Source organism: Colius striatus, chromosome 3 (assembly GCF_028858725.1).
Source record: "Colius striatus isolate bColStr4 chromosome 3, bColStr4.1.hap1, whole genome shotgun sequence".
Taxonomy (NCBI): Eukaryota; Metazoa; Chordata; class Aves; order Coliiformes; family Coliidae; genus Colius; species Colius striatus.
The window spans coordinates 635,104-660,408 of NC_084761.1; the positions used below are offsets into that span (position 1 = coordinate 635,104).

Consider the following 25,305-nt stretch of genomic DNA (forward strand, 5'->3'; position numbering starts at 1 on the left):
GAGGAGCAGTGGAGCTGATGGGCCCTCGATGGGGCTGAGGGGCAGCGGAGCTGAAGGGCAGCAGGGCTGAGGGGCAGCGGAGCTGGAGGGCCTCAGGGCTGAGGGGCAGCAGGGCTGAAGGACAGCAGAGCTGAAGGGCCTCAGGGCTGAGGAACAGCAGGGCTGAGGGGCAGCAGGGCTGAGGGACAGCAGGGCTGAAGGGCCCCAAGGCTGAGGGGCCTCAGGGCTGAGGAACAGCAGGGCTGAAGGGCCCCAAGGCTGAGGGGCCTCAGGGCTGAGGGGCAGCAGGGCCGAGGGGCAGCAGGGCTGAATGGCCCCAGGGCTGAGGGGCCTCAGGGCTGAGGGACAGCGGGGCTGAGGGGCAGCGGGGCTGAGGGACAGCGGGGCTGAAGGGCAGCGGGGCTGAGGGGCAGCGGGGCTGAAGGGCAGCGGGGCTGAGGGGCAGCGGGGCTGAGGGGCAGCGGGGCTGAGGGGCAGCGGGGCTGAGGGGCAGCGGCCGGGCCGGGCCACACTCACCGCCGCCGCCGCCGTCTGGCGCTGGGGGGCGCTGCCCTGGCGCTGCGGCTTCGCGCCCATCCGCCGCCACGTGACGAGGGCGGGCCTATCAGCGGCGCCGCCCTCGCACCTGGCGGGAAGGACGGGCGGGAAGGACAAGATGGCGGCCGCGCTGTCGCCCTCAACGCCCCGCCAGCCGCCCCCCCCACCCCGCCTTTAGCAACAACCAGCGCGACAGACGGCGAGGCTCCAGCCTTTATTATCCAAACTGCGAACGGGGCGCTTCCAGGATCAAACTCGAGCAGTTTGAGAAGGCCCCTGGCAGGGGCAGGGCCATGGCGGCGGCCCCAGCGCTCCAGTGAGGGCTGAGGGAGAGCACCTGTGGCACAGCCCAGAGGAGCTTCGTGGCCCAGGGAGAGCTCCCGGCAGGTTCAAGGTTGTGTCCAGGCCTGGACAGCTCAGCAGCCCCCTGGCAGGGACACTGCTCTCAGACAAGGAGTGCCTCAGGAGCCCAGTGCCATGACTCCACAGCTTGCAGCGAGCAAGAGAGGACAAAACACTCCTCCCGGTCCTTCTGGAGCCCCAGATCTACAAACTCTTCCCTGTTGTGTTCCTGTGGTTTGCAGTGCTGCTGTCAGTCACCACAGAGGGATGGTGTGAGACCAGCCACCCCAGCTCAGCCCAGGGGGCACGCAGCCAGCAGCAGAGACCCACAGAGAACCAAGGAGAAGCTGCTTCCCCACTCCCAGCACGCAGCCAGGAACCTGAGCCAGAGAAACTGTGCATGTAACAGCATTTGGTGAAGCTTCCTTCCATGGATTTGCTAATCCCATCTCAGATGGGTGGACTTGTGCCAGCCCTGGCACGCAGAGCTCCTACCAAGGGACAGCAAGCAGTTTGTCCTGTCCTTCCTTGTCTTGGAATGAGCTCTTACCCCAGGAGGGATTTTTCCCCCTTATCCCAGAGCAGCCCAATTCTTTCAAAGCCTTTGGTGAAAAACCTTCTAGAAAGGCAGGTGAGTGACATTTATCACATCACCTTGTGGTGGCCAGAGCTGGCAGCAAGGAGCACACATCCTGCTGTGCCAGGCAGCTGTGAGCACAGCCCCAGCCAGGCACAGAGCCCACCTTGCACTTCAGCAGAATCACACGGAGCTACTTGGGATTTAAGGTGCTGCAGCAAACAGAGCAACAATATCAACTACTTACTAGAGCAGAGAGAGAAAACAGCTACGGCTGCAGGGAGCTGAGCTGCAGCTACAGCCCCAGCCCAGCTCCCAGGACCCTTTCACCCCTCCCCCCAGCCCAGCCCAGCCCCCACCAGCTCAGCAGGACCCCCAGGCAGCGGTGCTGGCAGCGCCCTGTGCCGTGCTGCCTCCCCTCAGGCTGCTGCTCAGGCGTAGAGCCAGTGGTGGGCCGTGTCCTGCCAGCAGCTCAGCTCCTCCGGCCGGAACCACAGCGCGATCTCCTGCCGGGCGCTCTCCACCGAGTCACTGCCATGGATCACGTTCCTGGGGGCAAGAAGAAAGGGATCAGATGGCGCCCAGGACAGAGGTAGGAGAGAGAAAGCTGCGGCCTGGGAAAGGTCACCTTGGCCAATGTGATTAAACCAACTGAGCCAGTCCCATCCTCCAGTATCCCTTCCCACCACACAGCCCTCCTCCTTCCTGCTCAGGGCTGCTGGTGGTTCTGTTGAATCACAGACTGGTTTCAGCTGGCAGAGCCCTTTCAGCCCATGGGGTGCAGCCTCTGTCCCAGCCCCATCACCCACCAGCCCATTGTCCTCAGTGCAACACCCACTCAGCTCTGAAACCCCTCCAGGGACTCCAGCCCCTCCCTGGGCAGCTGTTCCAATGCCTGACAGCCCTGGCACCAAAGAAATTCCTCCTCACATCCAGCCTGAACCTCCCTTGCTGCAACTTGGGGCCATTTCCCCTTGTTCCATTGCTTGTTACTGGGGGGAACAGACCGACCCCACCTGGCTGCAGCTGTCCAGGAATACCTGGATGCCCTGAAATAATCAGGGAACAAAAAGGCAAAGCTCTCACTTGCTGACTTCGACGCAGAAGTCCCCCCGGATGGTGCCAGGCCTGGACTCAGCTGGGTTGGTCTCTCCAATCATCGTGCGGACGGTCTTGACCACATCCAGACCCTGCCAGACCTACGTGACAGCAAAACGAGCAACAGCTCCCACCAGTGCCCCAGCAGCTCCTCTGCACCCCCTGCCAAGCACACACACTGCTCCAAAGCTCATTCTGGAGAGCTGTCTGAGGATTTGTGTCACCACAGAACACGTTCCTGCCCTCGCCTTCAGCTTCAGAGACCCTCTGAAGAGAGAGGCTGCCCTGTTTGCACGGAGCTGCTGCCCCTGCCCTGTGTGTCCCTGTGCTCCCAGAGCCCGGCCAGCACTCACCATGGCCACCACGGGCCCCGAGCTCATGTACTTCACCAGCCGGCTGTAGAAGGGCCGGTCACGGAGGGCGATGTAGTGCTCCTTCAGCAGCTCCTCCGAGGCCTGAACAGAGAGCACAAGGCTTAGTCTGCTCCGAGCAGGTGGGGGGGTGGGCAGGGTCTGTGCCCCAGAGCTGCAGGGAAAGCTGCACAGAGCATGTTACAGTCCAGCTCTTGCTTGGATGCAGAGGAAAGAAGTTTCTGGGTCAGCAGCAGAGCAACACTCAGCAGCCACAACCATGAGCCCTGGCACACAAGGTACAAAGGGGGGAATCTCAGTAACTCTTAAAAGGTGTTTGTCGAGAGGATGGGGGGACACTGTGTTCTGTTGTCTCATGTGCCAGGACAAGGGGTGATGGACATCAGCTGGGACACAAACAGTTCCACTTAAACACAAAGAGAAGCTCCTTTGGTGCTGAGGGGAGGGAGCCCTGGCCCAGGCTGCCCAGGGAGGGTGTGGAGGCTCCTTCTCGGGAGGTTTCCAACCCCAGCTGGACACGTTCCTGAGCCCCCTGAGGGGAAGCTGCTTGAGCGGGGGCTGGGGCAGCTCTGCAGGGCCCCTCCAACCCTCACCACGCTGGGGTCCTGTGAGGCAGCGGGCAGGCACGCTCCTGCAGCTCAGTCCCCCCTGGAGCAGCCAACAACCCTGTGACCTGCCCCAGTGACAGGCTGCACGAGCTGACAGGCTGCAGAACCGCCTCGTGACAGCTCTCTTTGGAGCACAGCCGGGGCCTGCTCTTCAGCACCGAGCCCCCCAGCACCGAGTCCCCCAGCACCGAGCCCCCCATCACCGGCTCCCCAGCACCGAGTCCCCCAGCACCGAGCCCCCCATCACCGGCTCCCCAGCACCGAGCCCCCCATCACGGGCTCCTCCACACTGAGCCTCCCATCACCGGCTCCCCAGCACCGAGCCCCCCATCACCGGCTCCTCCACACCGAGCCTCCCAGCAGCGGTTCCTCTGCACCGAGCCCCCAGCACCCAGCCCCCCAGCACCGAGCCCCCCAGCAGCGGTTCCTCCGCACCGAGCCCCCAGCACTGGCTCCCCAGCACCGAGCCCCCAGCAGCGGTTCCTCCGCACCGAGCCCCCAGCACCGGCTCCCCAGCACCCAGTCCCCCAGCACCGGCTCCCCAGCACCGGCTCCCCAGCACCGGGCGTCCCGCGGCGGCAGCGGCCGGGCCGCGCCGCTCACCTGCAGGAGCTTCATCCCCACCAGCTGCAGGCCCTTCCTCTCGAAGCGCCGGATGATCTCCCCGACCAGGTGCCGCTGGACCCCGTCTGGTTTGATGGCCACGAAGGTGCGCTCGGTCGCCTCACTGCAGGCTGCGAGGAGAGGGAGGAGTGACGGGGGGTGTCGGGGGGCGACGCGGCCCCTCAGCCGCGGGGGGTGCCGAGGGTGCCGAGGGTGCCGGGGCCGCGTCCCGCACCGCTCTGGAAGAGGCTGGCGAAGACGCCCAGCACCAGGCAGATCATGGCCGCGCCGCTCGCTCGTCACGGCCCGATGCGGAACGATGGCGCCGGGCGCGGGGAGCGGCGGGGCCGGCGCGGGAGCGCTGCGCCCGTCACCACGGCAACGCGCGGGGCCTGGCGCATGCGGGCGGCACGGCACGGCCCGGCCCGGCACTGCACGGCCCGGCACGGCACGGCCCGGCACGGCACGGCACTGCACGGCCCGGCACGGCACGGCACGGCACGGCCCGGCACGGCACTGCACGGCCCGGCACGGCACGGCACGGCACGGCCCGGCCCGGCCCGGCCCGGCCCGGCCCGGCATGGCACGGCACGGCACGGCCCGGCCCGGCACGGCACGGCACGGCACGGCCCGGCCCGGCCCGGCCCGGCCCGGCACGGCATGGCACGGCACGGCACGGCCCGGCACGGCACGGCACGGCACGGCACGGCACGGCCCGGCCCGGCCCGGCCCGGCCCGGCACGGCATGGCACGGCACGGCACGGCCCGGCCCGGCACGGCACGGCACGGCTGCCGGCTTGGGTCGGGCCGTATCTGCCGCGTCCTCCTTCCCCCCCCCCCGGCAGTGTGCTCGGAGAGGCTTCGAGCCGCGGTTTGGAGCCTGGTCCAGCCTCCCCTTGCCAGCCCCTGCGGCACCGGCACGGTGATGCTGTCAAAGCTGGTTTGAGCAAAGCCTCTAAGAGGCAGGTTTCACAGAACCACAGAGTCCCGAGGGCTGGAAGGGAGCTGCAAAGCCCATCCAGTGCAACCCCCCTGCCAGAGCAGCACCACCTACAGCAGGGCACACAGGAGCTGGGTTGGAATGTCTGCAGAGGAGACTCTACAGCCCATTTGGGCAGCCCCTGCCAGTGCTGTCCAGTGGGGATCATTGTCTGGATGTTCTCTCAGAGTCTGTGCGTTATCCATTCATTTATATAACTCATCTTGTCACAGTCAGCCCTTAAGCACAAGGTTCCTGAGTTTAGTTTGTGCCTCTGCGCCTGCATCCACATCCTGGCTGGCTCCTGGTGGTTGACATCTGCATCCTGGATGGCTGTATTTTAGGTGTTTTAAGAGAGCTGAAGCTGAAGGGAGCAGAACTTAAACTATCCTAAGTGGCAAACCCAAGATTTTCTACTTGGAGGCAGCGTTGGGTGTAGAGTCTTCTTTCAGTTCTGTTGTCTGAGCTCTTTCAAGGAGGCAGAACAATCATAACTGAGTAATGCAAACAAAGCTACTCCTTCCATAGCATGGTTGCTAAATCACGTGGTTTAAGGGATTAAAAGGACTTCAGAGGTATCACGAGTTAGCTGTGAAAGGAGCTGTTGGTCCTCACTTGGGCCTCTGCCTTGCAGAGCCTGTGTCCCCTAGCAGAGCAGTAATGTTCCTTGTGAAGCCACAGCAGGCATAAAGGAGGTCAGGTACCATCCAAACCCTTGCCTGATGTCCCTTGGACTAAATCCCTGCCCTGTCTGAGGATGCTCTGGAGCGGGTTATGACTCTCTGGCTTACTGGGGCTGAGAAGGATGAGCTTGGTGAGGTGTTGGGGGAGCAGGATTAGGCCAGGATGCAGCGTGACCCTTCTGACAGCAGCTTAGACCAGTTGCACAGACACATTTTTATCAGTAGGTGCTGGTTTTGTGAGCTTTAATCACAGAAACTCTTTATGTTAGATCAAGAACTGATCTCTGTGACAGAACTTCTTTTTCAGGAGTCTCATGTAGTCATTCCTCTCCTCTCCTTCCCCTGGAGCTTTGATCTCTGTCCCTAGCACAGTCTATTTGGAAGAAGTGGCTTTACAGCTCCTACGTGTACACAGGAGGGCAACACACAATTCCCTGGGTGTGTGAGGTCTGTTTGCAAGTGCTCTTGTTTCCTCTGAGCATTATCCCCTGGCCCTGGTGTGTTTGGATGGAGGCTCAGCCCCAGATCCTCACTGTGCTGATGGGATTGAGTCTTGTAGGGGAACTTGGAGTCTTCTGTAGGAGCAGGAGGAGGGCGGGAGAAACTCCAGGAGCAGAAGGCACAGGCTGACTGTAGGCCTTGGGGGAAGCAGTGGGGACTGACTGGAACAGTGCTGGTGTCCCATCCCAGGAGAGCCCAGCGAGTTCTGGGGCCCCTGTGAGCCAGGCTGTGCCCCTCTCTGCCCCACAGCTCTGGGGGACATGAACAGGAGGCAAAGGGGCCTTGGGCTGGTGCCCGGAGCCAGCCTGGCCTGGCAGCGTGACACAAGCCAGGCAGGGAGGATGCTTAAGCACCTGAGCATCCCCCTTGCTGGATGGCCTGTTCCCAGACAGCACTTGTGCCCTCATCTGCCAGGAGCAGCTACAATGCTCTACCCTCCTCTTCTGTCTCACATCTGAGGCTAGGTTCCACACCAAAGAGCATCAGGGCTCTCCTGCAGCGGTGCCAGGCAACTACTGCACCAATCACTCCCCAGGCTCTGGCCCTGTGTGTCCCCCAGGACAGCTAAGGTGTCTCACTGAGGGGCTGTGCTGGGCACAGACACTGCAGCACTGCCCTGGGATGGGGGTTTGGGGCTGTGCTGGGCACAGACACTGCAGCACTGCCCTGGGATGGGGGTTTGGGGCTGTGCTGGGCACAGACACTGCAGCACTGTCCTGGGATGGGGGTTTGGGGCTGTGCTGGGGACAGATACTGTACAGCTGCTCTGAGGAGTTGGGGCTCTGTGTCCCTGAGGATGAGAGGCCTTCCCTGGGCATCATCCTGGCTGTGCTGAAGGTCCATCCCTGCCAGACTGCTGTTGGAGCAAGGAGCACAAGAACCCGCCCTGGGGCAGAGGCAAAGCCACCCTCACTGCCTTTACTTCCTCTAGATCACCCCTGTGGCACTGAAGCCCTCCCCTCCAGGCTGGTGCCTGTGCTGATGGGGCTCCCTGTGCCAGGCCCTTTCAGATCCCTGCCTCCAAGGGCTGTGAGAGGGACAAGAGACAGTTTCTACTTTTATTCTTACAGCTTAATACAGTCTTTGAGAGAGAAGCAGCAAGAGCCAACATGCAAAGCAATTAAAGTCCTCAGGGGCTTGAGAAAGGCCCCCAGCAGCTCAGCTCGTGTGACTGCTCTTTCCCCAGCGACACACAGGTGTCTCTGGAGCCTGTGTCCCTGCAGCTGCTGCTCCAACGGGTCCCCAGGGGTGACGAGTCCACAGCAGACACCAAACCAACACACAGCAGCTGAGAGGAGGGGGCTGGCCTTTCATTCTGTCTTTTGAGGAGCCAAGGCCGTTATTTGACACAGTCTGGTGCGTTTTGAAACAGGGAGAACACCTTAAATCTTGTCTCTGGCAACGGTCTGCAGAGGAGACAGATCCTTCAGGAGGAGGCGAAGGAGGTGATGGCTCCGACAGCACAGCAGCAGATGAAGCTCAGACATTTGGCTGCAGGTTTAGACAGAGCTGGGAACTCTTGGAGTCAACAAGTCCTTTCAATGCTGGTGATGGCTAAAGATTCCCAACAGAGCAAGAGAAGCCTTTGCAAATGAGTAGGAACAGAAGCCCCTGTGAAGAAAGAGGGGCCTGGAGCCTGGCAGAAGGCAGAGCAGCCCCCCAGCTCCCTCCCAGCAGTCCGTCTGCAGCAGAGACATCACGTCCTCCTGCACCTCTTCCTTTGGCAGGCCTCTGCGTCTGAGCCACAGGAGCTATCTGAGTCGCTCCCCGAGGAGGAGGAGGAGGAGGAAGGCTTGGACGTGCTGTAGTTCATGCTCAGCACCCACCCCAGTTTGTTATGCAGCACCTGCTTGAGTCCAGGGGGCAGGGGCAGCACCTCCAGCGTGTCCACGTAGCCGGGCAGGAGCTGGCGCAGGCGGTAGCAGCACAGGTACTGCAGGGACGTGCAGCTGCCGCACGAGCGGATCACCTTCATGCTGCTCTTGGCCGCCGTGGAGCACACCATGGGGTAAAACTTCTTGTTCTGCAGCTTCGTGGCTGCAACCCCTACAGGGGACAGCACAGGGAGGCCAAGAGTTAGTTCTGATGGGTGATCTCACTCCTCCCAGCTACCCTGAACCTACTGACCACAGAGCTGCTGCAAAACAGCCTTCTGAAGTTACTATTTATTAAACAACACATGTAACCCTCCTCCCTCTTGCTTCACCTGAGCCAAGAAGGCCAAAGGCATCCTGGCTGGGATCAGCAGTGGGGTGGCAGCAGGAGCAGGGCAGGGGTTGTCCCCCTGTGCTGGGCTCTGGGGAGGCTGCAGCTCCAGGGCTGTGCTCAGTGCTGGGCCCCTCACTCACTGCCACAGGGACACTGAGCTGCTGCAGCGTGGCCAGAGCCAGGCACAGAGCTGGGGAAGGGGCTGGAGCACAGGGGTGCTGGGGAGGGGATGAGGGAATGGGGGTGCTGAGCCTGGAGAAGAGGAGGCTGAGGGCAGCCAGCAGCACTCTCTGACACTCCCTGACAGGAGGCTGCAGGGAGCTGGGCATCAGTCTCTTCTCTCCAGTAATGCACACCTGGTTGTATTCCTGTGTGATCTGATCTAGGTGAACCTGCTTGAGCAGGGGAGTTGGACTAAATGATCTCTAAAGGTCCCTTCCAACCCCCCACCATTCTGGGATTCTGTGACAAGAGGCAATGGGCTGCAGCTGCCCCAGGGGAGGCTGAGGCTGGAGCTGAGGCAGAACTGTTTCCATGAGAGGGGTGTGAGCCCCTGTGCCAGGCTGCCCAGGGAGCTGGGGGAGTGCCCAGCCCTGGAGGGATCCCAAAGGCGTGGGGCTGAGGTGCTGAGGGCTGTGGGTCAGTGCTGGGCTGGGTGAGGGCAGGGCTGGGACTGCAGCAGCTTCAGGGGCTTTGCCAGCCCAAACCATTCTGTGATTGACACCCTAATGTCCTCCTTTGCTGGTGCTTCCCTGTACAGCCAGGCAGGGAGCCCCTGGCTGCTCCCACCCCCAGCCCCTGCCCCGCTCTCACCTATGCACTTGCGGTTCTTGAAGAAGGTGAGTGTCCCATGCCACGTGTCCAGATGCACCCCGATGATGGAGCCTTGGCCAAACCTCGATGAGAAGTTAGTTTTGTCTCCCTTGTGATGCAGGAGGCCTTTAAAGCCAAACAGCAGCATTCAGTGGAAGGTCTGAGCCCCCCTCACCTATCCCAAGCCCCGCACTGCCAGTGCCTGAAGCCCCCAGGCCTGTCCGCTTGCTGTCTTCCCACTCAGAGCAGGCAATGCAGAGGGAAGGTCTTGTGATCCCAGTCCCCCATCAGGGCTGTGCAGCCCCAGCACCCAGAGGGGCACATCCTGCTTCTGAGGGGTCTGCAAAGCGTAAGGGGAGCTGCTCCAGGAGCTGCAGCAGCTGCTCTGCTGTCGCTGACAATGGGACTCCCGGGCACAGTGGCCTTTTTGGCCTCAATCCCCTTCAGAGCTTGTCATCCCCAACCCCTTGGGACAACGCTGCTGCTGCTGTGTCACCTGTGTAGGAGAGTCCCCAGCTGTCCTCGTCCTTGCCCAGCAGGCTGCAGAAGGTGTGCCGGTACTTGTCCAGATTCACGTCCGACGTCCCGATCCCCACCATCTGGGAGGCAAGGCCAGGCAGAACACAAGCTGAGCACCTTTTCAAGTAGCAAAACACGAGCAGGACTCCACCTCCTGCTCCTCTATCCTTTTCCTGGCACCACCCCAGACACCCAGAGGCGTTGAGGCTCCAGTTTCCTAAGCGAGGGACAGAGCTGAGCTGTCCTCACAGAATCCTCCAATGGATGGGTTGGAAGGGACCTTTCAAAGTCATCTAGTCCAACCCCCTGCCATGGGCAGGGACGCCTTCCAGTAGCCCAGGCTGCTCCCAGCCCATCCAACCTGCCCTTGGGCACTGCCAGGGATGAGGCAGCCACAGCCTCTCTGGGCAACGGGCCCAGGGCTCTAATAGCCCCCCTCTCATAGACAAGAGCTTCTTATTATCTCCTCTAAACCTCCCAGAGGCTTTCTCCATGCCTTGCCCTCAGTGAAGCCACGTTGGCTATCACCAATCACCTCCATGTGCCTCAGCACTGTTCCCAGGAGGATCAGCTCCACAGTCTGGCGGGGCACAGAGGTGACACCGACTGGCCTGGAGCTCCCCAGCTCTTCCTTTGTTCCCTTGTAAAACATGGGGGTTATGTTTCTCCTTTCCCAGTCACTGGGAACCTCCCCAGCCTGCCACCCCTCCTCCAGTGCAGCACAAAGTGCCTTGGCCACTCCACCTGCCAGCTCCCTCAGGACCCAGGGGCGCATCTTATCGGGTGCCGTGGACCTTCAGGTTGGTCTCAAATGTGATGTGGGGGTTCCTGGGTGCCTGCCAGCGCCCCTGCCCCACGTACCATGTCCGTGCCGTACACTGGGGACGTCATCTTGATCTCCCAGAAGTGCTGCCCGTCCGCCAGCTCCTTGTTGCCGCGGATGGCGGCGGTGCCGCAGCTGTACTCCATGTGGAAGCTGACCTTGCGGTTGTCGCAGCTCAGCAGCGTGGCCGTCGACTTGTTCAGGTCGTCCCACACCCAGTCAAAATCTGTTCAGGAGGCACAGAGGGGACAAGGATGGACCGAGGCCCTCGGGGAGCAATCCCTGAGTCGGCACATGGGCAGGAGTCATGTTGTGGGGGTTGTTAACTCTTCTGGGCATATGCTCAGCTGGGCACATAGAGCTGCCTAAGGCCTGAGCCATTCTGCACTGTGCCCCTGGCACGGTTTAGTGCTCTGAGCCCAAAGCTGTCAGCATTGAGCTGTTCTCATTTTGGACAGTGTGAGGCCCTGCAGAGCCTCCTTTCTTCCTGTAGGCTCCAAGGACAGCTCCAAGATGCCACTGATGTCCTCAAAGAATCCCAGCATGGTGAGGGTGTGCAGGACCCTGCAGAGCTGCTCCAGCCCCAGCCCCTGCTCCAGCAGCTTCCCCTGGCTCAGGGGCACAGCAACGTGTCCAGCTGGGGTTGGAAACCTCCTGAGCAGGAGCCTCCACACCCTCCCTGGGCAGCCTGGGCCAGGGCTCCCTCACCTCAGCACCAAAGGAGCTTCTCCTTGTGTTTAAGTGGAACTGTTTGTGTCCCAGCTGATGTCCATCACCCCTTGTCCTTGCACTGGGCACCACAGAACAAGGTGTCCCCCAATCCTGACACCCAGCCTTTAGGTACCTGTAAGTACCTACGCTGCAGGCTGGGTTGGAGACAAGGGGACACGCAGGAGCCGTGCAGAGGTGCAGCCCGTGCTGCCAGGCCGGCGCTGCCCCTGCAGAGCCCGGGTGCCTTTGCCAGGCGCCGGGAGCGGGTTGCTTACACTCATCCTCCTCGCCGCAGCGGCAGTCGCGGGGCCGGTGCAGCGCGTGCGGGCTGGAGCAGGGCGGCGCGTCGCTCTGGCTCTCGCAGTTGCAGTAGGACTCTCCGGTCACGGGGATGGCGCTGGGGATGGACGGCGAGAGGGACGGGAACTCCGGCTCCGAGTCCGAGTCGCTGTGCTGCCGGGGACAGGAGGGGAGGGGAGGGATGGTCACTGCTGCCCCAGGCTGCGCTGCGCGGCGGGGAGGGGGCTGTCCCTGGGCTGGGGCCGTCCCTGGGCTGGGGCCAGCTCAGCAGCATCGTGCCCCAGCTAAGCTCAGCACACAGGGAGCAGAGGAGTTCTGCCAGCCCAGCTGCGCTGCCTTGGGACCTCCCAGCCCCAGGCACTCCATGGTCCACAAGTCCTATGAGGAGCAGCTTAGGGAGCTGGGGATGTTCAGCTTAGAGAAGAGGAGGCTGAGAGGAAAATCATAGAATCATACAGTGCTGGGGGCTGGCAGGGCCCCGCAGAGCTGCCCCAGCCCCAGCCCCTGCTCCAGCAGCTTCCCCAGGCTCAGGGGGCACAGGAACGTGTCCAGCTGGGGTTGGAAACCTCCTGAGAAGGAGCCTCCACACCCTCCCTGGGCAGCCTGGGCCAGGGCTCCCTCACCTCAGCACCAAAGGACTTTCTCCTCCTGGGCCAGGGGCACTGTTTGTGTCTCAGCTTTTGTCCATCACCCCTTGTCCTGGCACTTGAGACAACAGAACAAAGTGTCCCCCCATCCTCCTGACACCCACCCTTTAGGTGCTTATTAAGTGTCAATGAGTTCTCTCCTCAGCCTTCCCTTCTGCCCCCAGTTTGCTGCCATCAGGGACCTTGCTGAGGGAGCTCCCCATCCCTTCATCCAGGTCACTGATGAAGACATTGAATAAATAAGACTGACCCCAGAACCACCCCTGTGGAAGCTCACTAGGAGGACCCACAGATGTGCTGGGAGCCCCACACCCGCCCTTCAGGCTCGGAGGATGCTCATGAGACACCCCGGGGTGTTTCTTCTCCCCCTGTTTTGGGCAGTTCTGCTCAGGTCCCCGCTGCTCTGCTCCAGGGCAGAGGAACCCCTCCCTCCCCGCTGCTCCAGCCTACCTGCCCGTCCGAGTCGTAGCCCCAGCCGCGGACGGGGACTGCCCGGGTGTCCGCCTCGCGCCGCACCCCGCTCAGCACCAAGTGCCAGGCCCTGCTGCTCCGCGGGCGCCGCGCCATGCTGTTCCGGGACAGGTACGCTGCGGGGAGGGACAGAGCTGACCCACAGCAGCCCCACACCGGGCTCTGCCCCGCAAAGCAGCCGCCCTGCCCGGGGACACGCCGGCATGAACCGCGTCTGACACAGGAATCAGTCCCTTCCCCGTCACGAGCCTCCCCAAACTTCCACCTCTTTGTCCACGCTTTTCCCCAGCTCAGGCACTGAATTGTCCCCCTGAAACGCCTCTGAGACCCAGCAGCAGCCACGGCTCACTGCCAATCTGGGCTGCACCAGGATCATCAGTTGAGGGGTGTCAGCCCCTGTGCCAGGCTGCCCAGGGAGCTGGGGGAGTGCCCAGCCCTGGAGGGATCCCAGAGCCCTGGAGCTGAGGTGCTGAGGGTCAGTGCTGGGCTGGGCGAGGGCTGGGACTGCAGCAGCTCCAAGGGCTTTAACAGCCCAAAGGATTCTATGATCAGCCACTGTGGCACAGCCTCCCAAGCCCCTGGTCGTGCCCCCAGCAGCTGCCCAGGCTGCAGCTGTGCTATCAGCCACCCACACAGCCCTGGCCCCGTGGCTCCTGCAGCACGGGCTGTCGGGTCACTCCTTGAGCAATTTCCCCCTGAGAGCAGACTTTGCTCCCGGCATTGGGGTGGAGGAGAGCCCCCCTCCCTGCTCACTGAAGGGAAACCAGCTTCCTCACAGGCCTGCCCTGACTTGCCTCAAAGGCAAGAGGCAGAAGCAGAGCAGCTGCCCATCTCTGCCTCCAGCAGGTAGGTTATGCAGAGGCAGACTTGCACAGGCTGCTTCCCGTGTGCAGCCTGGCAGGCACCGTGCTGGATGGGACCTTCAACGCTCAATCTCCTTTTCCCTGGGTTTATCTTTGCAGAAATCAGCCTGGCACAAAGAGGCCCCTGCAGGGCTGGGACCCTCCCATCTTGTCCCAGGAACCCACTCCCTCTGCTGAGCCCCCGGGGCTGCCTCCCTGCACACCCCCGGCTGCTCCAGCCTGCAGACACGCCCCGAGCACAGGCGAGTCCTGCAAACACACAGCGGCTCAGCCCTGCCGCTACGGCCCCTTCCTGCTGCACCTCCTGCAGAAGCACACCCGGCCGAGCCGGGCTACCCGTGCCGGTGCCCGCGGTGCTCCGAGGGGCCCTGGGCATCCCACCCCCGAGATGCACAGGGGCTCTCAGCTCTGTCCGGCACAGCCGTGCTGGGACGGCGGCTAAAACCACGCCAGAACCGCCTTCCGCGGCTGTGCTGAGCCAAAAACAACAGCTCAATCCCCGCAGCAGCTCGCCAAGGCCGGGGCTGGGCGGGCAGCGGCGGCACGGCCGAGCCCAGGGCCGCACCGGACGGCGGCGGCTCCTCGGAGGCCGGGTGCTGCGGATTCGACCCCGGCGGGCAGCCCGGGGCGCCACGGCGGGACTTCGCCGCGGTCTCACTGCCCGCCCCGCTCACAGGGCGGCGCTTCCCCCGGCACCGACCCGCACAGAGCGGCCGCGGCGGCGGAGCTCGGCCCCTCTCCCCGCCCGCCCGGGCCCGGGCCGGTCGGCTCCGCCTGTCCCGCGCAGCAGCAGCGGCGGCGCGGCCGGACTGGCCCAGGCCAGGCCGCAGCGCACAGCCGGGCCGGCTCGGCCCCGCCAGGCTCCGGCTCTCCCCCAGCCTCGGGTCCAGCCGCAGCGCCGTCCCGTGCCGTGCCGCCCCGTCCCGCCCGGTCCCGCCGCACCTGCCCTGCCCGGCCCGGCCCGGCCCGGCCCGGCCCGGCCCGGCCCGGCCCCGCCGCCGCGCTCTGACCTACTTTCCCCTCCCGGGACATAAACAATCACCTCCCGGCACCGCCCCCGCCAGACCATTGGCTGCGGCTGCGCGGCGCCGCCTCGCCATTGGCGGAGCGTCCTGTCGCTCAAAGCCGAGGGGGGCGGGAGCGGGCGGTGCCCGCGGCAGCCCCGCGCCATTGGCTGCGCAGCGCGTCACCCCTGGAGGGGCCGCGCATGAGCAGAGCGAGCCGCAGAGCGAAAGCACTAAGCTCATTGGCTGGCGGAGGCGCCGCCGGACGGTTTGATTGGGTGCGGCCGCCGAGGGGGCGGGTCCTCGGAGAGCGCGCGGCCGCGATTGGGGGCGGCGCCTGCCCGTCAGCGGGGGCGGGAGGCGGGAGCGGGCGGCGCGGCGGCAGCATGGAGGCGGCGGCGGGCGGTGAGCGGCGGCGGGGCCGGGGCGGGACGGGACGGGACGGGACGGGACGGGGGGACCGTGCTGAGCGCGCCCGGCCGCGCCTCCCGGCCCAGCCGGCGGGGGCACGTCCCGCCCCGGCGCCCGTGGAGGGGAGCTCCGCCGCGGCCCCGAGGCGGCCGGGCCCGGTTCCCGAGGGGTAGCGCTGGGCCTCGCCGCCGCCCCCGGCCGCAGCCCCCGGCCGCCTCCCGCCGCGGGCAGCGCCGTGCACCAGCCCTGGCGCGGGGCCGCCGCTGTCCCCGCGCTGCGCCCCCGCCCCGGCCGCGCTGCCCCGGCCCGGCGCCGTTACCGTCGGTGGAGGTGCGGATGAGGTCCGCCATGGTGCGTGTGGGCTCCATGCCGCCGCTGTCGCCGCCGGTGCCGCTCCCAGGGCCGCTCTGGGGCCGGAGCGGCGTCGGGGCAGGCCGGGCCCGGCGCGGTGAGTCAGGGCCCGGCGGTGACGGGGCGCCCGGGAATGCGAGCCCGGGTGGGCGTGCGGCGTGTGCTCGGTGCCGCGGCCGGGCCGACCCTCTGCAGCCCCCGCCCGGCCCCGGGCGGCCCCCGCAGCGCGGCGAGGAACGGCAGCGGGGCGGGGACGGAGGAAACGCCGAGGGCCTGAGCTCAGCGCGGCCCCCAGCCCGGCGTCACAACGCCCCGCGGCTGTTTGTTGCTTCGCCCCAATTACCGCTGAGGTCACCGGCGCTGAGCCCTCGCTGCCCTTGCTCCTCTCGTCCCTTTGCCGGCGGCAGCAGAGCCGTGGCACAGCCTCTTCCTTCCCCCTGCCCCCGCCTGAGACTCTGACAGGGCCTCCTTGTACCTCCAGAGAGAAGCAGCCTGGCGGGCGTGCGGCGGGTGCTGCTGGTGCTGTCGGGGAAGGGCGGCGTGGGCAAGAGCACGGTGGCCACCGAGCTGGCGCTGGCGCTGCGGCACCGCGGCAAGAAGGTGTGAAGGGACAGAGCTGTGCCCGGGGGTGGGAGCACACGGCGGGAAGGAGACACGGAGGGCAGGCAGGAGTTAAAGCAGCTCTTTGAGACTGTGTCTCAGCTCTGACTGTGAGCTACAGAGTCACAGAATCACTTGGGCTGGGAAAGCCCTCGAAGCTGCTGCAGCCCCAGCCCTGCCCTCACCCAGCCCAGCACTAACCCCTGGCCCTCAGCACCTCAGCTCTATGGCTTTGGGATCCCTCTAGGGCTGGGCACTCCCCCAGCTCCCTGGGCAGCCTGGCACAGGGGCTCACACCCCTCTCAGGGAAGCAGTTGTGCCTCAGCTCCAGCCTCAGCCTCCCCTGGGGCAGCTGCAGCCCATTGCCTCTTGTCCTGTCATTGCTGCCTGGGGAGCAGAGCCCGACCCCCAGCTCCCTGCAGCCTCCTGTCAGGGAGTGTCAGAGAGTGCTGCTGGCTGCCCTCAGCCTCCTCTTCTGCAGGCTTAGCACCCCCATTCCCTCAGCCCCTCCCCAGCACCCTTGTGCTCCAGCCCCCTCCCCAGCACCCTTGTGCTCCAGTGTCCCTGTGGCAGTGAGTGAGGGGCCCACACTGAGCACAGCCCTGGAGCTGCAGCCTCCCCAGGGCCCAGCACGGGGGACAATCCCTGCTGTGCCCTGCTGCTGCAGGTGGGGCTGCTGGACGTGGATCTGTGTGGGCCCAGCATCCCCCGCATGTTCGGGGCCCAGGCCAGCGCCGTGCACCAGTGTGACAGCGGCTGGGTGCCCGTCCTCGTGGGGCAGGACGGCAGCATCTCGCTCATGTCCATCGGGTTCCTGCTGGAGAGGCCGGACGATGCCGTGGTGTGGAGAGGGCCCAAGAAGAACGGTAGGGCTGGGCTGGGCTGCTGCAGGGACCTGCTCCCAGGCCTCCTGGTGCTGCTGCCAGGGCTGGGCTGTGCTGGGCAGGTCAGGCCTCGGGGGGAACGAGGCTGTTGTGCAGGAAGGGCCGTGGGTCGCTCCTTGGGCAGAGGGTGCTGACACACAGCCCTGCTGCCTCTCCCCAGCCCTGCCCCACGGCTCCAGGGCATCTCCTCAAACCTCTGCCCTTGGGCTGGGTTTATTTTCCTGCCCATTTTATTTCCATAGCTCTGATCAAACAGTTCGTGGCCGACGTGGCCTGGGGGGAGCTGGACGTGCTGGTGGTGGACACGCCGCCGGGCACGTCCGACGAGCACCTGGCTGTGGTGGAGGCTCTGCGGCCGCACACGGCCCTCGCCGCCGTCCTGGTCACCACGCCGCAGGTAGGGGCTGCCCTGGGGCCACGGCCTCTGCCTCCAGCCACAGAGCCCGCAGGGCCTGAGCTGAGCTGTGCCCACAGGCCGTGGCCGTGGCGGACGTGAGGCGGGAGCTGACCTTCTGCAGGAAGACGGGCGTGCGAGTGCTGGGCCTCGTGGAGAACATGAGCGGCTTCGTGTGCCCGCACTGCTCGGTGTGCTGCGGGGCTGGGGCTCCTCGGGGGGGCTGGCACTGGGCTGGGGAGGTGAGAGGCTGCTGTGTGTCAGCTGTGGGAGGGTCACACAGGGCCCTGCAGAGCTGCCTCTGCTCCAGCAGCTTCCCCTGGCTCAGGGACACAGGAACGTGTCCAGCTGGGGTTGGAAACCTCCTGAGAAGGAGCCTCCACACCCTCCCTGGGCAGCCTGGGCCAGGGCTCCCTCCCCTCAGCACCAAAGGACTTGCTCCTCCTGTGCCAGGGGAACTGTTTGTGTGCCAGCTGATGTCCATCACCCCTTGTCCTGTCCCTGGGCACCACAGAACAAAGTGTCCCCCATCCTAACACCCACCCTGTAGGGACTGAGCAGCATTGCTGAGGTGCCCCTGAGCTCAGGCTTCTCTTCTCCAGGCTGAACAGCCCCAGGGCTGCAGCCTTTCCTCCTCACACACATGTTCCATCCCCTCAGCACCTTGGCAGCCCTGAGGATCCACTGGCTCTGCTCTCCCACAGAGCTGTGGGAGGACCTGGGCACGTGCCCTGGGGCTGGGAAGTGCAGGCAGCGCCTGGGCTGTGACTCACTGCCTGTGCTCTTCCTCCTTCAGGAGTGCACAAACATCTTTTCCAAAGGAGGAGGTGAGGAGCTGGCCAGGCACGCTGGGGTCCCCTTCCTGGGTGAGTGGCCTCTTGAGCAGAGCTCTCTGGTCAGAGCTGGTGTCTGCAGGGTGCTGTGGGAGTGCTTGAGCAGAGGTGCCCTGTCATTGGGGTAGGCTGGCTGGGCTTCAGCCCTTGGGAGCCCCTGGCACCTGGGCAGTGGTGAAGTGTGTTTCTTGCTTTGCTTCTCTGCAATCCAGACTGCTCACAGAGGGCACCTGGCCCTGCTGGGTTGGAGATGGGGCTCATCAGCCTGCTGCTACCTGCACAAGAGCTGTCCTGAAGGGATGTGGGACCTCCCTGGGAAATGAGGCTGTGGGCTCAACCTGCCCCCTGGGTGGGGTGTGAGGGGGGGCATTTCTGGCGAAGCTCTATGCTGGGCTGGGTCCTGCACCCAGAGCAAGTGGCTGTGGGTGAGAAGCATCCATGGAGTGCTCGGTGGGGGGCAGTGCCTGCTCCTGCCTCTGCTGGAGCTGCCTCTGCCAGGGTGTTTCTTTAATCCTGACTCCAGGCCTTTGCCTCACGATGAGCCAGCAGTCATTCCCATCCCTCTTGTCCCACAGGCTGCGTTCCCCTGGACCCCCAGCTCAGCCAGAGCTTGGAAGAAGGCAGAGACTTCATCCAGGAGTTTCCCAGGAGCTCTGCCTTCCCCGCCTTGGCTCACATTGCCCAGCAGATCCTGGATGGGACGTTGCAGCCGAGCTCCTGAGCAGGGTGTGGAGCTGGAGGGGCTGTCACTGGCTGAGCCCCCTGCCCGGCAGGAGCAGCAGCAGCAGCCCAGGCAGGGGGTGCAGAACCTGCTCAACTCAAACTGTCTCGGTGAGGGGCTGATGGAGGTGAGAGGGTGACCTGAAAAGGGAAGTGCTGCTTCATCTCCTGGAGCAAAGAGCCTCTGCCTGCACAGCACCAGCTGCCTTCTGCCAGTTCCCACCCCACACCCAGCACCTTCCTCCACAGCTGCTGTCCTGCAGAGGCTCTGGGAGCTCTGGCTCCTGCCCATGGGCCTCCCCTGGTCTTCCCTTGATGAGCCCAGACTGCACTGACTGTCCAGGTGGTGGTTCAGGGGCTGCTGCCTTCCCCCTGCATGAGGGGTTGTGTGGTACCTGGTTCAGTGGGCAGTGGGTTGGTGCTGGGTGTGGGCCCAGGCCAGGCCACCTCACTCTGGCACCTCAGGTCGCTGCTTGCTGACGGGCCCCTGAGGGAGCATCCATGGGAAAACGCCCCAAGATCGGCCACCTATGAGGGGGCTGGAGACGAGGCCTTGGGGGCTGCTGGGGGTGGGGGGTGAGCGTGACTCAGGAATGTTTGTAAAGGTTCCAGGCAGTAAACACTTTTCTTAACCCCCCTGTCTGTGGCTGAGGCTTTGCCCTGGTTTGGGGCCCCACAGCAGCTCTGAGCCTCGGGCTGGGAAGCGCTGCACCTTCAGCCATTCCCACAGTGTCCTTGCTGGGGCTCAGCTGTGTCTTTCCACCTTCCATACCAGCTTCCAGATCCCTCCAGTCCCCTGTCTTGCACAGTGTTGTCCCTGGCAGTCCTCCCACAGAATCCCAGATGCTGGGGTCTGGAAAGGCCCTGCAGAGCTGCTGCAGCCCCAGCCCCTGCTCCAGCAGCTTCCCCTGGCTCAGGGGCACAGGAACGTGTCCAGCTGGGGTTGGAAACCTCCTGAGCAGGAGCCTCCACACCCTCCCTGGGCAGCCTGGGCCAGGGCTCCCTCACCTCAGCACCAAAGGACTTTCTCCTCCTGTGCCAGGGGCACTGCCTGTGTGCCAGCTGATGTCCTTTTCCAGGGCTGTTCCCACGCTGCTGGCTCTGCCGTGTCCCTGGGGGGAATCTTGTGTCCCCTTCCCTGGGGGCTCCTGTGGTCCCAGTGCTGCTGCTCCCAGGGCCCAGCCTCCTCCCCAGGCTGCAGTTAACCTGGGGAAGCAAATGCTGAGGATGTTCTTCCATCTTATCTCCCTCCCTCTTGCACTCTGAGCCCCTCCTGCCTGCCCTCTCTGCTCCTGGCCCTCGCAGGGCTGTTCTGGGGAGCTGGGAAACATACCCCCTTCAGTGGATTACAGCCAGGAGCAGCAGGACTCACCTGAGCACGTAACCCCACGTGCAGCTTTCTGGGCACATGTCTGCCCAAGGGTCAGGCTGCTGTGGGCTTGGAGCTGAGCTGGCCATGGGCTCCCTGGGCACAGGCCACCCTCCTGCAGCACCCGGGGAGCTGCGTTCCGTCCCCCTGTGCCTGCAGGCTCCCACAAGGACCCCCTGGCCGGGTGCAGCACGTGCTCTGGGAGAAAACATACTTCCAAGGCGGGTTGCAACAGCTCCAAAGGTTTATTTGTCTGCTGGGGTTTATCAGGGAAGTGACGTGTGTGGCTCATCTGCACCCGGCCAGCGCCAGGGAGGGTTAGAGCGAGTCCTCTACCCCTTCCCCAAGCCTCACACAGCCTGGGGGGGACTCTGGGGGTTTCTTGGCTGCTCTGTGGCAGGAAGACGCTGTGCTGTGTCCCACTGCTGAGTCCTGGGATGCCCCTCGCCCTGGGGAGGGCTCCAGGCTGGGGCTGCAGCTCTTCCCCCTCAACCCCTGAGGCTCAGAGCTGCCCGTGCTCCTGATGGGGGGATTCAGGAGAGACCACCCTGACCCAGGAGTGACCACACTGACCCAGGAGCTGATGCTTAAATATTAAAGGACTGGGAGGTCTCAGTTTGAAGCCCGAGGAGCAGCTGCCCAGCCCAGCACCGAGCCAGGCTGCCGTGGGGTGGGCTCAGAGGCAGAGGGTCCCGCTGCTGCCCTGTTGGGACTGGGCCAGGGTCTGTGCTGGGAGCAGCTCAGCAGTGACAGAGGTGTCCTGGGCCAGGGTCTGTGCTGGGAGCAGCTCAGCAGTGACAGAGGTGTCCTGGACAGGGTCTGTGCTGGGAGCAGCTCAGCAGTGACAGAGGTGTCCTGGCCAGGGTCTGTCTGTGCTGGGAGCAGCTCAGCAGTGACAGAGGTGTCCTGGCCAGGGTCTGTGCTGGGAGCAGCTCAGCAGTGACAGAGGTGTCCTGGCCAGGGTCTGTCTGTGCTGGGAGCAGCTCAGCAGTGACAGAGGTGTCCTGGCCAGGGTCTGTCTGTGCTGGGAGCAGCTCAGCAGTGACAGAGGTGTCCTGGCCAGGGTCTGTCTGTGCTGGGAGCAGCTCAGCAGTGAGCGAAGGTGTCCTGGCCAGGGTCTGTGCTGGGAGCAGCTCAGCAGTGACAGAGGTGTCCTGGCCAGGGTCTGTGCTGGGAGCAGCTCAGCAGTGACAGAGGTGTCCTGGCCAGGGTCTGTGCTGGGAGCAGCTCAGCAGTGACAGAGGTGTCCTGGCCAGGGTCTGTGCTGGGAGCAGCTCAGCAGTGACAGAGGTGTCCTGGCCAGGGTCTGTGCTGGGAGCAGCTCAGCAGTGGCTGAAGGTGTCCTGGGCCAGGGTCTGTGCTGGGAGCAGCTCAGCAGTGAGCGAAGGTGTCCTGGCCAGCATCTGTGCTGGGAGCAGCTCAGCAGTGACAGAGGTGTCCTGGCCAGGGTCTGTGCTGGGAGCAGCTCAGCAGTGACAGAGGTGTCCTGGCCAGGGTCTGTGCTGGGAGCAGCTCAGCAGTGACAGAGGTGTCCTGGCCAGGGTCTGTGCTGGGAGCAGCTCAGCAGTGACAGAGGTGTCCTGGCCAGGGTCTGTGCTGGGAGCAGCTCAGCAGTGAGCGAAGGTGTCGTTGGCGGTGTCGCGCAGGTCCAGCCCCGCCACGGCCGGCGGGTGCAGGCACGTGAGGTTGTTGTAGGTGTAGACGGGGACGTGGGCATCGTCCCCCTCGGCCACGGACTGCACGAAGCGCGGCACCACCACGGGGTGCTGCAGGGAGAAGTCCCGCAGCCCCTTCAGGGAGCAGTTGCAGTGCCAGTTGTTGCCCCCCAGCCACAGCTGCTCCAGGGAGAAGGGGCTGCACAGGAAACCCACCGAGAAGGTCTCCAGAGAGTTGTTCCTCAGGCTGAGGTAGCGCAGGTTGGCCAGGGGGGAGATGACGGCGTTGTCCAGCGTCTCCAGCTGGTTGTGCGACAGGTCGAGCCAGAAGAGCCTCTGGAGCGGGCCGAAGGCGTCCTGGGAGATCTCCAGGAGCTGGTTGGAGGAGAGGAAGAGATACTCCAGGTTGCTCAGCCCCACGAAGAGCTGTGGCGAGAGGTGGCTCAGCCTGTTGTGCTTCAGGTCGAGCTCCAGCAGCTCGTGCAGCTCGCCGAAGCTGTGGTCGTCGATGCTGGAGACGACGTTGTGCTGCAGGAACAGGCGCCGCAGGCCCGAGAGGCCCGAGAAGGTGTTTGCCCGGATCCTGCCCAGGCAGCTGTGCTCCAGGTGCAGGCTGTGCAACTTGCCCACCCCCTTGAACACGTAATCCGGGAGAGCCTTGATGCAGTTGGCGGACAAATGCATCACCGCCACGTTGTGCAGCCCCAGGAACGCCCCGACCCTGATGTCCTGCAGCTGGTTGTTGTTGAGGCTGAGCACCTCCAGCTGGCCCAGCCCCTCGAAGGTCCTCTCTGCCAGGCTCCGGATCCTGTTGTGCCCCAGCTGCAGCTCCTCCAGGAACTGCAGGTCTTTGAAAGTCCTGGGCCTCAGGCTGGCGATGGAGTTGGTGGAGAGGCGCAGGACGTGCAGGCTCAGGAGCCCCAGGAACGTGTCCTCGAAGAGCGAGACGAGGCGGTTGTGGGACAGGTCCAGCCAGCGCAGGGACTTCATGCCCATGAAGGCGCGGGGCGCGATGGCCGTGATCTGGTTGTGGTTCAGGTACAGCTTCTGCAGCTTCTGCAGCTTCACGAAGATGTTGATCTTGATGCCCTTGAGCGCGTTCCCGCTCAGGTCCAGCTCCTTCAGCTCGGTCAGGCTGCAGAAGAGCTGGTGCTGCAGGTAAGGGAGCTTGTTCCCGGCCAGGATCAGCTCCCTCAGGTTGGGCAAGTCGTGGAAGACCTTGTCGGGCAGGACCACGAGCGAGTTCCAGCCCAGGTTCAGGTACCAGAGGTTGGAGAGCCCGGCGAACAGCCCTTCCTCCACCTTGCTGAAGTGGTTGTTGTTGAGGCTGAGCGACACGAGGTTCTGGGTGTGCAGGAAGGTGTGTGGCGCCAGGTGCCTGAGGCGGTTGCGCTCCAGGTGCAGGTGGTAGAGGCCGCGCAGGCCGTGGAAGGCGTGCTGCTCCACCGCGGCCAGCTGGCTGCTCTGCACGTCCAGGAAGTCCAGCGACGACAGGTTCCTGAAGGCGGCGGCCGGCAGCAGCGGCAGGTTGTTGCCGTCCAGCCACAGAGCCTTGGCGCCGGGCGGCACGTCCTCGGGCAGCCGCGTCAGGTTGCGGCCGCTGCAGAACACGTTCAGCTCCTCGCTGTAGTCGTCCAGGCTGCAGGCGCAGGGGCTGGGGCAGCGCGGCGGGGCTGCGGCCCCCTGCTCCCTCGGCACGTCCCCGCCTGGCGCCGGGGAGCCCGTGGCCAGCAGCAGGGCCAGAGGGAGCAGGACGGCGATGCCCACTGCGGGGTGCAGAGCAAAAGGGGACGCTGTCAGTGAGGGGCCACGGCTGCTCCACTGACACCCCCCCCGGGACGCCCCCCTCGCCGGGTTCCTGCGCTGGCAGGGGGGTGGAGGAGCCAGGCCCAGGCTGCTGCACACGCTGGGCAGCTGCAGAGGGGTTCAGAGGCTGGATCTGCCCCCACAGAGGGCACGTGGGATCACCCCCCAGCTCCTGACACAGCTCAGACCCCCCGGCTGTCTGCACCCCTACAACTTCCACCTCTTTATATGGCAGCAGCAGCTTCTCCCCTTCATGGAGAGAGGCCCCCAGTCCCCTCCCCTCCTTCCTCCCCCTCTTTAAATCTCCCTTCCTCGGAGCCAAGGGGTCTGGCTGCCACAACCCCTGCCCGTCCCTGCAGCCCCCACCTTGGTTTGGGCTCTGCCCGAGGCTGTCTGCCAGCACCCCACGCAGCGTGGAGGGGCCCAAAATGCCCCATCAGCAGCGAAGGGGGGAGAAAAGCGGAGAGCAGCTCGAGCGCGAAGCCCCCGCGGAGTTTCAGCGGCTGCCCCCTTACCTTTGGCTGCGCTCATGGTGCCGGGCCGGGCACTGCTCCCTCTCCGCTCTCCAGCGCCGCGCACTGCGCAGGGATGGAGGGATGGAGCAACCACCTTGACGCCCGTCCAGCCGCCCGCCCGGCCGGGCTTAACCCCAGCGCTGCTGGGACGGGGCACGGCCCGACCCCCGGCACCAGCCGCACCCGCGCCGGGCTCCCTCCTTCTCCCCCGCGGGCTGGAGCCGCCTTTATTGCGGCTCGGGGACGGGGATGGCCGGGAGGGACGGGCTGTGGTGGGGAGGGGGGTCCTGCGGAGGGGTGTTGCTGCTGGAGATGAGCTTTGCGTGCACGGCGAGAGCGGAGACGCGGCTGGAGCAGCCCTGAGGGATGTCCCGGGGCTGTCCTTGGGCTCCTGCGGGTCCCTCCCCTGGACACCCGGCCCGTCCTGCTCTGCCGGGGTGTCCCGGGGTGAGTCCCGGCACCAGCATCCGCGTAGCAGGGCGATGGGGGGTGAGAGGTGACCGGGAGCGGGGCTGAAACGTCCCGGGCTCCTGGTGATGGGAGAGCACTTGGAAAACGGGAGAAAACTCTTCTGCGTGCGGCAGTGAAAGCCTCGGGGCTGAACCCGCAGCCCCTGGCTCCGGTTTATCTTCCTAGTAGGGGTGGGAAATGGTGCTGGGAGCAGCCCAGGCTGCTCCGCTGCTGCTGTGCCACAGGGGAAGCAGAGAGCAGAGCCCGGCTCCCGCGGAGGGGAGGGGACGGCTCCCAGGCTCCCTCTGCTCCCCCGCCAGCCCCGGCTACGAGGGGTGATGGCAGATGATGCTCAGGGGCTGCCGGATCACACTCTCTGCCTGGCAGCTCACCAACCCCCCCTGGGGAGGATGGTGACCTCATTCTGTGTCCTGGGTCGTTTCCCCAGCAGCGTCCCACGAGGCTTCTGCAGAATCTTTTACCAGCTTCCAGGAAAGAAAAGAATAAATACAAAGCCACTCCTGCCCCCGAGAGAGGAGCCCGGTGGCTGCTGGATGGAACAGCCGTGGCTAAAGCCACTTCTGTAGCCCCATTCCACCGTGAGGATGCCCCCGACAGGGCTGGCATCATTCACACCTGCAGCTCCAAGCACAGGCAGC

General features: G+C 64.7%; 4 protein-coding genes across 5 annotated transcripts; 1 reads left to right on the plus strand and 3 right to left on the minus strand.

The window, feature by feature from the left end:
- Positions 1-738: 738 nt before the first annotated feature.
- On the minus strand, positions 739-4,495 carry LOC104550133 (nucleoside diphosphate kinase 3). Its single transcript, XM_061992857.1, has 5 exons — positions 4,372-4,495; positions 4,137-4,267; positions 2,908-3,009; positions 2,543-2,655; positions 739-2,005 (listed from the first exon to the last, which is right to left on the minus strand). The coding sequence occupies exons 1-5, from the start codon at positions 4,415-4,417 to the stop codon at positions 1,888-1,890; spliced, it is 510 nt and encodes a 169-aa protein (XP_061848841.1). The 5' UTR covers positions 4,418-4,495; the 3' UTR covers positions 739-1,887.
- A 2,848-nt stretch (positions 4,496-7,343) lies between these two features.
- Positions 7,344-14,679, minus strand: SPSB3 (splA/ryanodine receptor domain and SOCS box containing 3). 2 transcript variants are annotated; one of them, XM_061992841.1, is made up of 7 exons: positions 14,669-14,679; positions 12,771-12,907; positions 11,649-11,826; positions 10,701-10,888; positions 9,817-9,919; positions 9,321-9,446; positions 7,344-8,345 (listed from the first exon to the last, which is right to left on the minus strand). In XM_061992841.1, exons 2-7 carry the CDS (start codon positions 12,885-12,887, stop codon positions 7,996-7,998), a joined length of 1,062 nt encoding a protein of 353 aa, XP_061848825.1. In that variant the 5' UTR covers positions 12,888-12,907; positions 14,669-14,679; the 3' UTR covers positions 7,344-7,995. The 2 variants fall into 2 exon arrangements, with proteins under 2 accessions (XP_061848825.1, XP_061848824.1); XM_061992840.1 differs by lacking the exon at positions 14,669-14,679 and adding an exon at positions 14,597-14,667.
- A 962-nt stretch (positions 14,680-15,641) lies between these two features.
- NUBP2 (NUBP iron-sulfur cluster assembly factor 2, cytosolic) lies at positions 15,642-19,398 on the plus strand. The gene is made up of 6 exons (XM_061992854.1): positions 15,642-16,020; positions 16,688-16,886; positions 17,147-17,301; positions 17,379-17,489; positions 18,095-18,164; positions 18,707-19,398. Exons 2-6 carry the CDS (start codon positions 16,733-16,735, stop codon positions 18,850-18,852), a joined length of 636 nt encoding a protein of 211 aa, XP_061848838.1. The 5' UTR covers positions 15,642-16,020; positions 16,688-16,732; the 3' UTR covers positions 18,853-19,398.
- A 1,063-nt stretch (positions 19,399-20,461) lies between these two features.
- IGFALS (insulin like growth factor binding protein acid labile subunit) lies at positions 20,462-24,274 on the minus strand. Its single transcript, XM_061992829.1, has 2 exons — positions 24,197-24,274; positions 20,462-23,641 (listed from the first exon to the last, which is right to left on the minus strand). Exons 1-2 carry the CDS (start codon positions 24,210-24,212, stop codon positions 21,828-21,830), a joined length of 1,830 nt encoding a protein of 609 aa, XP_061848813.1. The 5' UTR covers positions 24,213-24,274; the 3' UTR covers positions 20,462-21,827.
- Positions 24,275-25,305: the final 1,031 nt, after the last annotated feature.

Coding starts and splice junctions, on each gene's coding strand:
- LOC104550133 (XM_061992857.1), bottom strand. CDS start 4,417: ATGATCTGCCTGGTGCTGGGCGTCTTCGCCAGCCTCTTCCAGAGCG. Junction 3,010..4,136: donor TGGGGATGAAGCTCCTGCAG/GTGAGCGGCGCG, acceptor CTCTCTGTTCAG/GCCTCGGAGGAGCTGCTGAA. Junction 2,006..2,542: donor TTCTGCGTCGAAGTCAGCAA/GTGAGAGCTTTG, acceptor TCTTGCCCCCAG/GAACGTGATCCATGGCAGTG.
- SPSB3 (XM_061992841.1), bottom strand. CDS start 12,887: ATGGCGCGGCGCCCGCGGAGCAGCAGGGCCTGGCACTTGGTGCTGAGC. Junction 11,827..12,770: donor GCTACGACTCGGACGGGCAG/GTAGGCTGGAGC, acceptor TGTCCCCGGCAG/CACAGCGACTCGGACTCGGA. Junction 9,920..10,700: donor CAGTGTACGGCACGGACATG/GTACGTGGGGCA, acceptor CTTGCCTCCCAG/ATGGTGGGGATCGGGACGTC.
- NUBP2 (XM_061992854.1), top strand. CDS start 16,733: ATGTTCGGGGCCCAGGCCAGCGCCGTGCACCAGTGTGACAGCGGCTGG. Junction 17,302..17,378: donor TCCTGGTCACCACGCCGCAG/GTAGGGGCTGCC, acceptor CTGTGCCCACAG/GCCGTGGCCGTGGCGGACGT. Junction 18,165..18,706: donor CGCTGGGGTCCCCTTCCTGG/GTGAGTGGCCTC, acceptor CTTGTCCCACAG/GCTGCGTTCCCCTGGACCCC.